This window comes from Ranitomeya imitator, chromosome 7 (genome assembly GCF_032444005.1).
Source record: "Ranitomeya imitator isolate aRanImi1 chromosome 7, aRanImi1.pri, whole genome shotgun sequence".
Classification (NCBI taxonomy): domain Eukaryota; kingdom Metazoa; phylum Chordata; class Amphibia; order Anura; family Dendrobatidae; genus Ranitomeya; species Ranitomeya imitator.
In genome coordinates, this window is record NC_091288.1 from 17,192,881 (window position 1) to 17,208,336 (window position 15,456).

Genomic DNA, 15,456 nt, shown 5'->3' on the forward strand with positions numbered 1-15,456 from the left:
TTATTCTCAGCCAGCCTCCAAATACCGAATCACTAATTAAAATGTTCATTAAAATAAAACGACAGACAAGTCTTTAATCCTGTAAGTCACGCACCTTAAAGGTGATAAATAAAGCTCGGGGGCTGTATGTAGTATGTACTGAGCTCGATCTCAAGTTATCATTTGCTACATCTGTATCTTAAAATTATCTCAAGTTATCATTTGCTACATCTGTATATTAAAATTATCTTCTGGACATTTCCTAAGGGATCTCAGAACTCAGATCAAAACTCTGTAGACAACTGGCTGCAGCAGGAGCCTCCCCCCACTGCTTGATCTGTTATAGGAGACCTAATTAAGGTTACAAAAAGTGTAAAACCATAAAGGTATCACTTAGCAATGAATGAAGATATTATTGGATCCATCTGCACTGCTTATAGGTTCCATATTATCTCCATTCATTACTTGCTCATCTTGCAGAGAGCAGCAGAAGAGATGAGTTTGTTATCGGCTGCTGCACTCTGCATAGGCAGCAACAGAGATGGCAAAGTTCACTTCATTAGCAGCAACAGAGATGACAAAGTGCACTTGAATATGCCGATCTGCCTATGCAGAGCGCAGCAGCCAATGACAAACTCATCATCACTGCTGCACTCTGCATAAGCAGCTGCAGGCAAGCACTCGAGAAGAAGCAGCGCCATAAAAATCCTTTGACAAAATAAACTTCTATACTTAAAGCCAATTAATATTTAATTCCTTGTGATTTTGTGATGCAACAATGTATACTCACAAGTATTCTCTGTGCGCTGAGTGTACGGCCGCTGCATTACTGTAACGCCATAAGACGATCCCTGAGGATAAGACGTCCAGAACGGCATCAAACTGAAAAGTAAAGTAAGGAGGTAAAGCAACACGGCACAAAAAGCTGAGAATAATCGATATATTCATTATTAACGCTTTTTATAACTGGGACGATCTTCAAGCGATTGGCGGAGAAGAGAAATCACGTGGACGTGATAATAAGGAAGGAATTACCAGGAAACGTCAGTATAATTATATGTATTGTTGTTTCTGATGTTTTTTGTAGGTAATTTGTTGTTATCTGGAAACCATCAGCAAGTTGCTGTTCATGGATCCTTTTTTTTAAAATGCTCTGAGCCCGATCCATCAGTTGCAACATTTAAACCCTCCCTTCCTTTGTTTTTGTCTTTTCGGATTTGTTGACTTTTTTTTTTGCTACAAATCAAAACTCCTCTTTATCTTTCTCCTTAGCTGTTTTTGTGAATTTTTGGCTCATCGTCCTTTTAAAATGTCGCACGGTAGACTTCAAGTACGCCAAATAGAAAAAAAACAAATATGACAAAAATCTCACACCAGGCTGTGACTTTAGTGAGAGGAGCCAAAAAAGAATTTGCAACAGTCGCATTTCAGAAATTTGTCAAACACACCTGGATAAGCAACATTGTTGAGGAAAATTTTAAAAAGATGCAAAAAACATAAAAAAATGGTGCAAAACGTACAGAGAAGAAGCAAATACTAAAGCCGTTAATAACAACCAAATTCCTCCAGAAAAGTGGGAAAATGGCAATGATGAATGGGGGGCTCCGAGTGCATAAAGATTTTGGGTAGGAAACGGACTGGGGGTCTGATTAATTGGGGGTCATGTTATGTGATATGGGGTCTTTGGGACGTCATTTTGGGCTCGAGTGCGAATGCTATTCTGGTGCTTCCAATGTCAGCCAGCTGTCCTCCTAACTTCTTTTTCCTTGTCTTCATCATGATTAGATCCATAAGAAAACAAAGTTGCAGAAAGTAAAGTTTAAGTCATTACCTTGTAGTCCCAGAGTCACCCGGGCTTCTCGCAGCGCACAGACCCTGCTCTCTCCTCCCCATCATCTCCCGGTCTCTCCTCCCCATTATCTCCCTGTCTCTCCTCCCCATTATCTCCCTGTCTCTCCTCCCCCATTATCTCACTGTCTCTCCCCCATTATCTCCCTGTCTCTCCTCCCCCATTATCTCACTGTCTCTCCCCCATTATCTCCCTGTTTCTCCTCCCCATTATCTCCCTGTCTCTCCTCTCCATTATCTCCCTGTCTCTCCTCCCCATTATCTCCCTGTTTCTCCTCCCCATTATCTCCCCGTCTCTCCTCCCCCATTATCTCCCTGTCTCTCCTCCCCATTATCTCCCGTCTCTCCTCCCCCATTATCTCCCTGTCTCTCCTCCCCATTATCTCCCGTCTCTCCTCCCCATTATCTCCCGTCTCTCCTCCCCCATTATCTCCCTGTCTCTCCCCATTATCTCCCGTCTCTCCTCCCCCATTATCTCCCTGTCTCTCCCCATTATCTCCGTCTCTCCTCCCCCATTATCTCCCTGTCTCTCCCCATTATCTCCCCGTCTCTCCTCCCCCATTATCTCCCTGTCTCTCCCCATTATCTCCGTCTCTCCTCCCCCATTATCTCCCTGTCTCTCCCCATTATCTCCCTGTCTCTCCTCCCCCATTATCTCCCTGTCTCTCCCCATTATCTCCCCATCTCTCCTCCCCATTATCTCCATCTCTCCCCCATTATCTCCATCTCTCCTCTCCATTATCTCCCTGTTTCTCCTCCCCATTATCTCCCTGTTTCTCCTCCCCATTATCTCCCTGTCTCTCCTCCCCATTATCTCCCTGTTACTCCTCCCATTAGATTTTTGCACTGATTTCATTGCAACACTTGATTTATGGCAGCCAGGGAGTAAAAAGTTAAAAATAAAATCAGGTAATAATAGTCCTGAGTGACAGCGCCCCCTGCAGTTTACAGTAGAGAACGGAAAAATTAATCTCTAAATATCCACCGAGAAGATGAAGCTTTATTATTATCAGTTCTCCCAAAACAAAAGAAGGCAATTAGGAGTTTCAGATTAAGCAGACGAGTGCGGATATTTTTGGAACAGGACAATGGTGGCAGGGAAACCAACAATCAGAACATCTACGTCGGCCTGATGAGTATTGTATTTGGCTGAAGACCAAACCATGTTGCAAATTATGAGAGTTTTTTTTTCATTAACGCCAGAACCAAAATTCTGAATATTTTAATTGAAAAAAATAATAATAATTCAGAAACTAATAATAATCTCACTTCAGAACTACAATAACTTTGCAACAACAGTGATTTCAATAGATACTATTACTATCCAGACTGGTGGGTGTATATTTTTTGCTACAGGAAAGATATATATCTTTGTACCGTGTCAGCCAGTAGATAGAATAATATTTAGAATTGAGAGTCCTCAGTGGTTGATACCTTTTAATGGCTAACTGAAAAGATGGTAACAAATTGCAAGCTCTCGAGACTACACAGGTCTCTTCATCAGGCAAAGACTAATACAAAATCTGAAGAATCACATATTTATAAACAGCACAGCACAGAACTGTCATTATGGGAGAGTGATAAACCGTTGTGTCCATAAATATTGGAACAGTTCGTAGATAAGGAGTGAATGTTTTATTGTCCTCTGATTGGGGTCAGGTTCTGTTATGATGCCCCATAAGGTCTGAAGTGCAAATTCCTTAATTGATGTCAAAAGACATAAATCCATGCGACACATTCATTCCTGCACTTAGGGTACCGTCACACTATACGATTTACCTACGATCACGACCAGCGATATGACCTGGCCGTGATCGTAGGTAAATCGTAGTGTGGTCGCTGGGGAGCTGTCACACAGACAGCTCTCCAGCGACCAACGATGCCGAGGTCCCTGGGTAACCAGGGTAAACATCGGGTAACTAAGCGCAGGACCGCGCTTAGTTACCCGATGTTTACCCTGGTTACAAGTGTAAAACTAAAAAAAAAAAAACAGCACATACTTACATCTGGTGTCCGTCACGTCCCTTGCAGTCTCTGCTTCCCGCACTGTGACTGCCGGCCGTAAAGTGAAAGTGAAAGCACAGCCGCTGTGCTCTGCTTTCACTTTACGGCCGGCAGTCACAGTGCTGGAAGCAGAGACGGCAAGGGACCTGACGGACACCAGAATGTAAGTATGTGCTGTTTGTTTTTTTTTAGTTTAACGCTTGTAACCAGGGTAAACATCGGGTAACTAAGCGCGGTCCTGCGCTTAGTTACCCGATGTTTACCCTGGTTACAAGCTAACGCATCGCTGGATCGCATCGCTAGATCGCTAGATCGGTGTCACACACACCGATCTAGCGATGACAGCGGGAGATCCAGCGATGAAAGAAAGTTCTAAATGATCTGCTACGACGTACGATTCTCAGCAGGATCCCTGATCGCTGCTGCGTGTCAGACACAGCGATATCGTAACGATATCGCTGGAACGTCACGAATCGTACCGTCGTAGCGATCGAAATGTTATAGTGTGACGGTACCCTAAGTGTGCAAAGGTTGTCATAAGTTTATACTCACAGATTCTTCTGTCTCTCTGAGATTTGAAGTTACCTTTCAATACAAGTAATTTCAAGTTCATGGTGCTATGATCAGGCATACAAAAATGATTGGCCACAGGTAGATCCATTCTTTATTTCTCTTATTATTTGGCGGTGAGAATTTATCCTGGGAGTATAAACTTATGACAACCTTTGACACACTTAGTGCAGGAATGAATGTGTTGCATGCATTTATGTCTTTTTACATCAATTAAGGAATTTGCACTTCAGACCTTATGGAGAATCATAACACAGAACCAGACCCCAATCAGAGGACAATAAAACATTCACTCCTTATCTACGAACTGTTCCAATATTTATGGACACAATTTTTTTTATCACTCTCCCATAATGACAGTTCTGTGCTGTGTTGTGCATAAATATGTGATTCTTCAGATGTTGTATTAGTCTTTGCCTGATGAAGGGACCTGTGTAGTCTCGAAAGTTTGCAATTTGTTACGATCTTTTCAGTTAGCCATTAAAAGGTATCAACCACTGAGGACTCTCAATTCCAAATATTATTCTATTCTTTTTGCAACATTTTTAATGCATGAAAATTAAAAAAATATATATTTATAAATTTTCCATAGTGCATTTATTTGCGTTTACCGCCCCTTGGCAGATCTATGTGTCTCCATGGTAATAGACTACAAACATCAGAACGGTTAGCATAGTTGCCAATTTCTTCAAAATATACAAGATTCTGGAAAAAAGGAAAACCCTTTCCAGATTCCTGGAAGAGCTATTGTATTCCCCGGGCACCAATCCTACTGAAAGAGAAACCGGACGTTTAATTTTAATTTGATAAATCAAGAGAAAATTACCAACTTTGTAATGTATCTTATAAGAGAAAGAGAGGATTTTTCTAATACAAAATTTCTTATTTACACATGTACTATTGATTTATGAAAAAATTAAAATTAAAATGTAATTGACTCTTTAAAGCGGACCTGTCACCAAGTGAAAAATGGCCAGATTTTGCTCTTATTATATTCTTGCAAATTTTTTGTGCTTTTTTTAACAGAAAAAGGGATTCCAATATGGAGGGGGTGACATGCCTCTATGATGTCCCTATGCCCTAGTATGGCGTATGGACACAGGATTGCCCTAATGGGACAGCCCTTTCATAAATTGCTTCTCATGATCTCCCTAATGGCAAATATAACAATTAACACATAATAAATCGTGAGTAATTAATACAGAAAACTTACTGCAAATCCAAATGATGATGCGCTGTACCTCATCACGGAGACGGCTGGAGAAGGAAGCGGACAGTGAATTAGTCTTTATATATACATGATATATAAATAATACTGATAAGGTGATATCTTGATGACAAGTGCTGATTATAGTTCATAGCAGTGACATCAGCCGGCCACAAAATTGCAAGTTGTATACCAAGGGGAGGACAAAACGGGAAATAAATGTATAATGTATATATCACAGACGCAAAACAAATGCTGCAATTGTTCTTTTTTGCTTTTAAACAACTTTTCTGTATCATTTCAGACCCCTTTCCCATTTTACATCAAGCTTTACAGCAGTCCTGAAAGTGAGATGCCTCAGTAAGGAGTGGCTTCCTGCTGTTGTGCTGACACCTAGAGGCCAATATGAAAATTGCAAAATAATTTAATTTTATTTGCAGGCAAAAATTCTGAAGAGAAATAATCTCTTACAGATTAAACATATAACAAATATTAACCCTGCATAATATTCATCCATGAAATGAGTGATTAATAGAGCGATCAGTAGATGACAGCATCATGGGAACTGGTGAATTAGAAACCACGGGGAGTGAAAGTCACGCTTATCTTTAGGTGACAAGAACCTGTGTTCTGCTGAGTGGGAACTGTGACAATAATAATAAGATTTCATGACAAACGTGACATCTCCCTCCGAGCACTCAGCTCATATAACTTCTAATAGAGCTCCACTTCTTAGGTGGATTTACCGTACAATCCTAATTTTCCAGTATTTAGACGGCCATTTATTAAGCACTAACCACTGCCGACTGAGGAAGGACACTGAAATCTCTTGCTGATATTTATCTTGTCCAATTTCTAACTAAACCTCACAAGATTTTTGTACAGGTGTGCTACTTTTGGGTACATTATTATTACTTTTTAATACATTCAATAGCATAATTATGTCCCCATCATTCGATCTTCGGTACTACAGAAATGAGCCAGCTGCAGGAATACGAGTTACATATTAATTCAGAAATATTGCAGTTCTCCTATTGGCCTCTAGATGTCAGTAGATCACTACCCCACCTTTTCAATCTTGCTTTCCGATCTGCTGTAAAGTGGGCTGAAATGGCCAATCGGTAACCAATGCTGAAAAGAAAGTTCACTTTAAGAGTCTTAGCAAGCTACAATATGTAAGTCAGAAACGTATTTTGCTTTTTTTTTTTTATTTATTGTGAAGATAGAAGTTCCATAAATGTGAAAAATGGTTTGTAAAAATGTGCGATATTTTTTAGAGGTTATCAATGTAAAATATGAATGTGGGTTAATGGTGATAATCTGGATTCACTCAGAATTCTCAAAAATGGACATTTCCTCTACCGTTTATGCGATATTGCTTTATTAGAACTCTATGTACGTATCTGCAGCTGCACCTCCCTCCTCCCCCTCTTTCTTACTCACAGTGCACTATAGTAATCTAGACTCATTTTTTGAGGGTGTTTTATGAATGTAAATAGCGAGCAGGAAAAAAAAAGGAACTGTGGGATGCTCAAAGGAGAGGAAAATGCCACTCGAGCGATACATGATACATGACGTGAGCCATATACATCTTTAATATCAAATGTTCCATAGAAGCTCAGGAGAAATGTCACATAGAGAAGTTATTCTTAGTTCCAATCATAAATGAGCGCCTGGGCCATTAGAATAGTAGACAACACGTTCACCCGCCTCCGCCATGCTGCTCTGTAGAGAAATGTTCCTATAAACCTCCTCTACACCTTCAAGACAGGACAGGCTGTAAACCGCCTAATTGCAGAATTTCTTTGATGTGTCTGAGCGGAGCCTCGCAGCCCTTCATAATTATGACAGCGAATGCTAAACCACCTTGCTGGGCGAGAACAAATGCGCTGCGCCTGCGGAGATGAAGACGCCGGCGAGAGATCGAGTAACCTTTCCTGCGCTTATTGTGGGGAACATAAAAGAGGGACTATAAAGGAATGGCAGATCCAGTCTTGCAAGACGTTTTTATTCTTTGTGGCGTAAATCCTTTTCCAAAAAACGTCCTATTAACTCCTCAGTAAAAATCCTGCATCTACTCAAAGAAAAATAATTCTTATATGTGACAATCCTCATGAGACCAGCACATTCCCGGTATTCTGCACCGTGCTTGGTCTCATTATATTATGGAAAACGCAGCCCTAATCACAATGCCACATAGTGCCTAAATAGTACCACCATATCATGCCCAAACGATCGTGCTATAAAGTGACTAAATGCCACCACCGCAGCATGCTGAAATAATAGTGCCGCATACCACTTAAATACTACTAATGATTTATTTATTTTACTCACTTATATAGCGCCATTAATTCCACAGCGCTTTACAGACATGATTATCGCTGTCCCCGATGAGGCTCACAATCTAGAATCCTTATCAGTATACGTCTTTGGAATGTGGGAGGAAACCGCAGAACCCGGAGGAAACCCACGCAAACAGGGAGAGAACATAAAAACTCCAAACACTAACTAAATACAACCAAGATAGCATGCCCAAATAATAGTGCCATGCACTGCCTAAATACTACCACCATAGCATGCCCAAATAATAGTGCCATACACTTACTAAATTCTACCACCATAGCATGCCCAAATAATTGTGCAAAATACGATTACCATAAGATACCCAAATAATAGTGTCATATACCACCTAAATATTACTAGCATAACATGCTGATGTAACAGTGCGATACACTAAATACTGTTCTCATTGCAGGAAAAACAGACAGAAACTGTGAAATCAGCTGATAAAAATGAAGGAGGTAACAGGATTATCAGGAGGATAAAGAGGTGGCCATCTCAGTAACTATGTATCTGCTCTCTGGTAATGAACTGGTCATTGCAGAAATGTAATAAAGATGAGAGCGCGGCTTATTCCTGGACCTCGATGAGATCTTCTGTTCTCCTTGGAGCGCGGATAAGGAATAAGGCAGCCAACATCTGCATTGTGCATGACCTTCCCGAGGAAGATGATAAATGCTGAGGCTCTGGAGAGAAGACGCCATTCTTCACCTGTCAGCAGAACCTCTCGCTCAGACCACAATATCCATGTATAAATGTCACCCACTGCGGACAGAGGGGAAGACAGATCTACAGATGTGTCCTTAACTCTAATCTAAGCCTGATACATCCACAGATACAGCTGAACCCAGCAGGCGGCATCCACTATATAAAGACACATCTGCAGGTTTTTCTTCATATCTGACGTGAAATCGGAATAAATGTTTCCCGTTTTAGGTCAGTTAGGATTACCGTAATTATTAATATTTGCCGAATGCCAAAATAATGAGCGAAAGCATGGTTTAAGGAATTTTATTACTTACTGCAAAGTCATAAGTTTCCATCCATTTCATTAGTATTTGGTACCGTTGCCCTTAACCTGAATGACTTGGGTCAGATGTTTGGGATCTCTTTCCACAAACTTCTCACAATAGTTGGTGGGAATTTGGGTCCATTCCTCCTGATAAAACTGGTGTAACTGCTCCAGGTTTGTAGGTCGCCTTGCTCGCACCGGACTTTTCAGCTTTGCCCATAAATTTTCAATAGGATTGAGATCAGAGCTTTGTGGTGGCCGCTCCAAAACATTGACTTTGTTATCCTGAAGCCACTATGTTCTATGTTCCCATTTTGGCAGTATGCTTCAGGTGATTGCCCATTTGGAAGACCCATTTCCGCTCAAGTTTTAACTTCCTGGCTGATGTCTTGAGATGTTGCTTCAGTATTGCCACATAATGTTCTTTTCTCATGATGCCATCCCTCCTGCAGCAAAGCATCCCCACCACACGATGCTGCCACCTCCATGTTTCACAGTGGGGATGGTGTTCTTATGCTTCCAAGTTTCTCCTTTTTTCCTCCGAACATAACAATGGTCATTATGCCCAAAATGTTCAATTTTAGCTTCATCTGAAGAAGCAAGTAGGAGGACGTGGATCGTAAGAAGATGGGAGGCGCCATACCAATACTAGTGACGCCTATCGGACCGGACCGCCCTGCATGTGAGCATAATAAAACTTATTTTTCAGTTCTTCCGGGTCAGGTTGGGGGCATTATAGAATGCTGTACATCAGCCCTGAAAGGTGATGGCCGTATCTTATATTGGCCATAACTGCTGACAGGTTCACTTTAATGTTGTGTCTAGTTATCTCACATATATCTATGCATTATCTATATCTCTCTCTCTATCCCACTAACCAATAATGAAAACCCGAACAAAAAAGGTCATAAATCAGGCCAAAATTACCAAATTAAAAACCTTTATCGAATGCATGATTTAGAAAGAGGGTGGCACAGAGGAGACAGGTACACACATAATGTAAAGCTAAGATAAGTGTACTGCTTATACAGCGTAATAATGACTGCACACAACACCAGGACGGACCAGGACTATCTATAAGAGCAAAAAGAATCTATATAATATGTAACATACTGACGGCCAATAATCTACATTATATAGATATATAAGAGGCCTAAACAATAGGAGAAAAACCGGCACAGTATATGTGGTGCTAATGGAGCCTCAGGGGGAAAATAATATCATGCTATTGTGGGATATGTCACCATTGTCATATGTGGTAGTAATGCAAGTAAGGCTACTTTCACACTAGCGTCGGGCTCGACCCGTCGCAGTGCGTCGGGCCGAGGTTACCAACGCTAGCGTTGTTTGCACCGCACAACGGGTGCAGCGGATGCAGATTTTCATCGCATCCGCTGCCCCATTGTGAGGTGCGGGGAGGTGGGGGAGGAGTTCCGGCGGCGCATGCGCGGTCGGAAAACGCGGTCCTTAGGCTGCAAAAAACGTTACATTTAACGTTTTTTGCTCCCGGCGGTCCACCACAACACGGTGCAACCGTCGCAAGACGGTTGCGACGTGTGTCAATACGTCGCAATGCGTCGGTAATGTAACTCTATGGGGCAAAAACGCATCCTGCAAACAACTTTGCAGGATGTGTTTTTTCACCTAAACGACGCATTGCGACGTATTAAAAAAAACGCCAGTGTGAAAGTAGCCTAAAGGGTTGCATGCTTAAGCTGTACACTGCTCCATGTTATGTCACAGTATGTGCAATGAAAGAATCATTACAACTAAGTGCTCAGATGCACAATACCTGTGTCGTCCAGGGACTGTGTGAGGCATTCACCCCGATGTACATTTCGGTGTGAGCATTTATCACACCCTGACGATAGCTCATCACAAAACGCGCGTCGGGGTGGGCACCACACATAGGATGAAGATAAAATGCACAAACTATCTATGTATCTACCATCTAACTCATATCTATCCATCCATATATCTAAGAGTTTCTATTATCTAATACCTATAAAAAGAAAAAACACGAGCAGCACTAGTAAATATTCTTTGGGTGCCAAGCTCCCAGGTATCTACCAAACCTTCAGTTTACTTCAAGAGATTGGGGGCAGCACACTGTTCAGAGTGAAAAACTTCTGTGTAATGGCCCGTCTTGGCGGGGCTTGCCAAGATGCGCCATTAAATAGAAGTTTGTCACTCTGAACAGTGTGCTGCCCCCAATCTCTTAATGTATCTATCTATCTACTGTATCTATCTATCTACTGTATCTATCTATCTATCTATCATGTATCTACCTATTATTTACCCGTCTGTTTTTCTTTCTATATATCCATCTTTAGAGATGCAATTATGATGTCTGACAGGTTGTTAAGAACTAGAGAACTTTCCATGTTGGGTCAGTAAACTGAAGGTTCTTGGATGGACATTAGGCGGATTCCGGTCTTGGGTCTCTGTAGCACGGAGCATCTTCCAGCTCAATACATAAGAATACTAAGACGTAGGATCCGCACTTTTCTTCTTTCAGGACGTAACGTTCTAGTTAGAGATCACAATAAATGTGAGGAGATCAAGGAGCTGCGCTGGTGACGAGATCGCTGCGTACGACAAGAAGGTGCCATATCCTCCTACATTTCATCTTCGCACATTAGCAAATTGATATGCAGGAACATATGCTGCATAATACGGAGGCAAAACATGACAAGAGCAGAGCATCATTGTCACAACAGATCCATAGACGAGAATTACTTGTAAGATTGCGACAATTCTCTCGTCAGGCTGCAGCAGTCACCTCTAGAAACATCGGGGCAGGATATAAATTCCTTCTAGAAACGGCGCCTGTTATAGCACCTGTGAGCCCTGAATATTATCAATCCCTAAAATACACAGGTATCAGTTACAATGACTCATGTTTCTGGAAACACTCACGACTAGAAATGAGCAAATAGATTCGATGCAAGTTGAATTTGAGCTGAATTTGACAAAATTTGCAAATTCATTTGCATGATTCATCCGAAGCGTCTATTATTATTATTATTATACATTTTTATAGCGCCATTTATTCCATGGCACTTTACATGTGAATACGGGGCAAATATAGACAAATACATTAAACATGAGCAAGTAACAAGGCACACGGGTACATAAGGAGGGAGGACCCTGCCCGCGAGGGCTCACAGTCTGCAGGGGATGGGTGATGAAACACTAGGAGAGGGTAGGGCAGGTTGTGCGGCGGTTCAGTAGGTTGCAGATCATTGCAGGTTATAGCTTTTCGGAAGAAGTGGGTCTTCAGGTTCTTTTTGAAGGTTTCTATGGTAGGCGAGAGTCTGATGTGTTGGGGTAGAGCGTTTCAGAGTATGGGGGAAGCACGGGAGAAGTCTTGTATGCGATTGTGGGAAGGGGAGATAAGAGGGGAGTAGAGAAGGAGATCTTGAGAGGATCGGAGGTTGCGTGCAGGAAAGTACCGGGAGACGAGGTCACAGATGTATGGAGGAGACAGGTTGTGGATGGCTTTGTATGTCAGTGTGAGGGTTTTTGAACTGGAGTCTCTGGGCGATAGGAAGCCAGTGAAGGGATTGACACAGGGGAGAGGCTGGGGAATAGCGGGGGGACAGGTGGATTAGTCGGCCTGCAGAGTGTAGGATGGATTGGAGGGGTGCGAGAGTGTTAGAGGGGAGGCCACAGAGCAGGAGGTGCAGTAGTCAAGGCGGGAGATGATGAGGGCATGCACTAGTGTTTTTGTGGTGTCGCAGTCAATGAATGCACGGACCCGGGAAATATTTTTGAGTTTGAGACAGCAGGAGGAGGCAAGGGCTTGGATATGTGGCTTGAAAGAGAGGGCAGAGTCGAGGATCAACCCAAGGCACCGGGCGTGTGGGGCTGGGGAAAGTGAGCAGCCATTGACATTGATGGACAGGTCTGGTGGAGGGGTAGAGAGATGGGGGAAAGATGATGAATTCTGTTTTGTCCATGTTCAGTTGTAGAAAGCGAGCAGAAAAGAAGGCCGAGATAGCAGACTGACAGTGCGGGATTTTGGTAAGTAAGGAGGTGAGGTCAGGTCCGGATAGGTAGAGCTGTCCAAGGCCAAAGGTGTAGATGGAGAAGAAGAGTAGGGGTCCTATTACAGCCTGTATAAAAGCCGAGGCCAAGAATTCAGCAGCCAATTTGTGGTGAATCTGGATAGAGAGAGCACATCACAGCTCAGCAATAGCGATATGAAGAAAAAACCCATTGGACAAATGCTCCATACTGTATGTGTTGTACTTGTATAACTGCAGCAGTGAAAAAGATGAGAGTAGTAGTATGTAAATAACACAGAGACTCAATTGATAGGGGTAGAGGGCGATAGAAAGGGTGCCAGCATCAGTGTCAGGTTCAATGTGATTAATCAGTGATACGGCAGAGCTGCATCTGTTCTGCTGCACTTGAATTACAATTATATATATATATATATATATACACAGGAAAGATATATATCTTGGTACCATGTTAGCCAGTAGATAGAAAAATAATTTTCCCCCTCCTTTTTTTTTCCCTCTGTGCTATGTTGTGCATAAATATGTGATTCTTCAGAATTTGTTTTAGTCTTTGCCAGATGAAGAGACCTGTGTAGTCTCGAAAGCTGCAATTTGTTACCGTCTTTTCAGTTAGCCATTAAAAGGTATCAACCACTGAGGACTCTCAATTCTAAATATTATATATATATATATATATATATATATATATATATATATATATATATATATATATATATATATATATATATATATATTCTTCATTCTTAATGCACTAGAAAGCAGCAGCAAGACAGCGCAATAGTTTTTACAGGGGAAAAAAAAAATCTGAAATCAATGTCAGCCAGAGATGGTGTGCTTCCTAGTCACAAGCGACTGTGCTGATTTTTTTGCGTCTCTTCTGCAATCCTTTTTGTGAAGGAGGGGGAATAATTGTTTTCAATAAATTCCTTAAAACCAGATATTTAACTTCAACTATCTAGCACACCAAATGTGGGTGTCACAAATACTTTTTTGGCACATTACTACTCAAACTTTTAACCCATATATGTTGCACCAATACCACGCCCTGTTTCAGGCACTGACTTTTTGGACGGGTACCTACCACGCATTTCTTTTCGCATCATTTTTTTGGGAAGGAAAGTGAATTTAAGTAAACAAATAGTAAGAAATGTTTTTAAAAATGTAGACATTTAACTGTGCATGACTGTTTTTACACATCTGTTTTACTATGGGGTTACCGTATCATGATGTCTTCGAGGGAGCAAGCCAAGGAGGCAGCGGCGGGCGAGCGGGAGGGGGATAGGAGGGGAGGGGGGTGTTTAAGGTGACCCCGGCCGGACCGGACTTCATAAAAAAATTAAAAAAAACACACATACCTGCTCAGGTGCCGCCCCCCGCATCGCCCTGCCCTAGGCACGTGCCCTCAAGTGCCTGGTGGCAAATACGGCCCTGGGGGGTGCAGAAGTCTACTGTATGTAGCCTAAGACTTTATGCAGCATGCTCCCCCTAGTGGAGATTAAAGGCAACTGGAACATTGTACTGAGAACCCCTTTGAGAACCCATTACTCCTCTCTGCAACATAATTGCTCCATTCCACCACGTAAAGTCAATATGACGCCTTTGATTGGCCTCACGCTGCCATATAGAGGGCAATGCAGGTTGCAATGTGTTTTATCCTTCTAAATTTAGGATTTAACAGAATCCCATTTTTTTAAAGAAATTCATAGCAAAATTAATTTGTTTAGAATCAATCCGCTAGTGTCACCATTGTCACTCCAAAACGACCATTGAAGGATATTATGAGGACCTTCTGATGGTAACACCGATCTGACGAGATGATGAGATCTCATCTCCTTTGTCCTTGATTCTCACCCAGACACCTCCAGCTGGAGAATGAGCTGCTTCATCTACATAAGCCTCGCAGTGAGACAGGTTTGGTTGTCAGCATGCAAAAATAAGCAATATAATTTTTGCATTACCATGGAGAGTTTCTTTGGCACCTGTCCAAATGAAAGCTTTCAAAAACGGGCTGTGAAATTCGATTTTAGAATGTGAAAAGTGTGATCTCCTTCTTTTAACTCTTCAATTGCTTTAAAAATAAATTATACACTTTATTAAAAAAAAAAAAAATAATAATATACATCTATAATTGTTTAATTTATGTTGTAGCATTTTGTATTTACAAAATAAATACAAAGAATATTTATTTTATTTTTATTTTTTTTTAATAAAGTATATATATATATATATATATATATATATATATATATATATATATATATCCCCTTAGTGACGGAGCCAAATTTTTGAAATCTGACCAGTGTCACTTTATGTGGTAATAACTCTGCAATGCTTCAACAAATCCCAGTAATTTTGAGATTGTTTTTTCGTGACACATGATACTTTATGATAATGGTAAATTTAGGTCAATCTGTTTTGTGTTTATTTATAAAAAATATCAAAAATTTGAGAAAAATGTTAAAAAATTA

General features: G+C 41.3%; 1 protein-coding gene across 1 annotated transcript in view; it reads right to left on the reverse strand.

Annotated features, from left to right (window-relative positions):
• Positions 1 to 15,456, reverse strand: part of TMEM163 (transmembrane protein 163) — a 140,671-nt gene that overhangs the window by 57,802 nt on the left and 67,413 nt on the right. Inside the window, exons 3-4 of the mRNA XM_069732839.1 lie at positions 5,615 to 5,658; positions 770 to 861 (exon numbers count right to left, since the gene is read on the reverse strand). Coding sequence (XP_069588940.1) covers positions 770 to 861; positions 5,615 to 5,658 — 136 coding nt within the window. The remainder of the gene's footprint in view (positions 1 to 769; positions 862 to 5,614; positions 5,659 to 15,456) is intronic.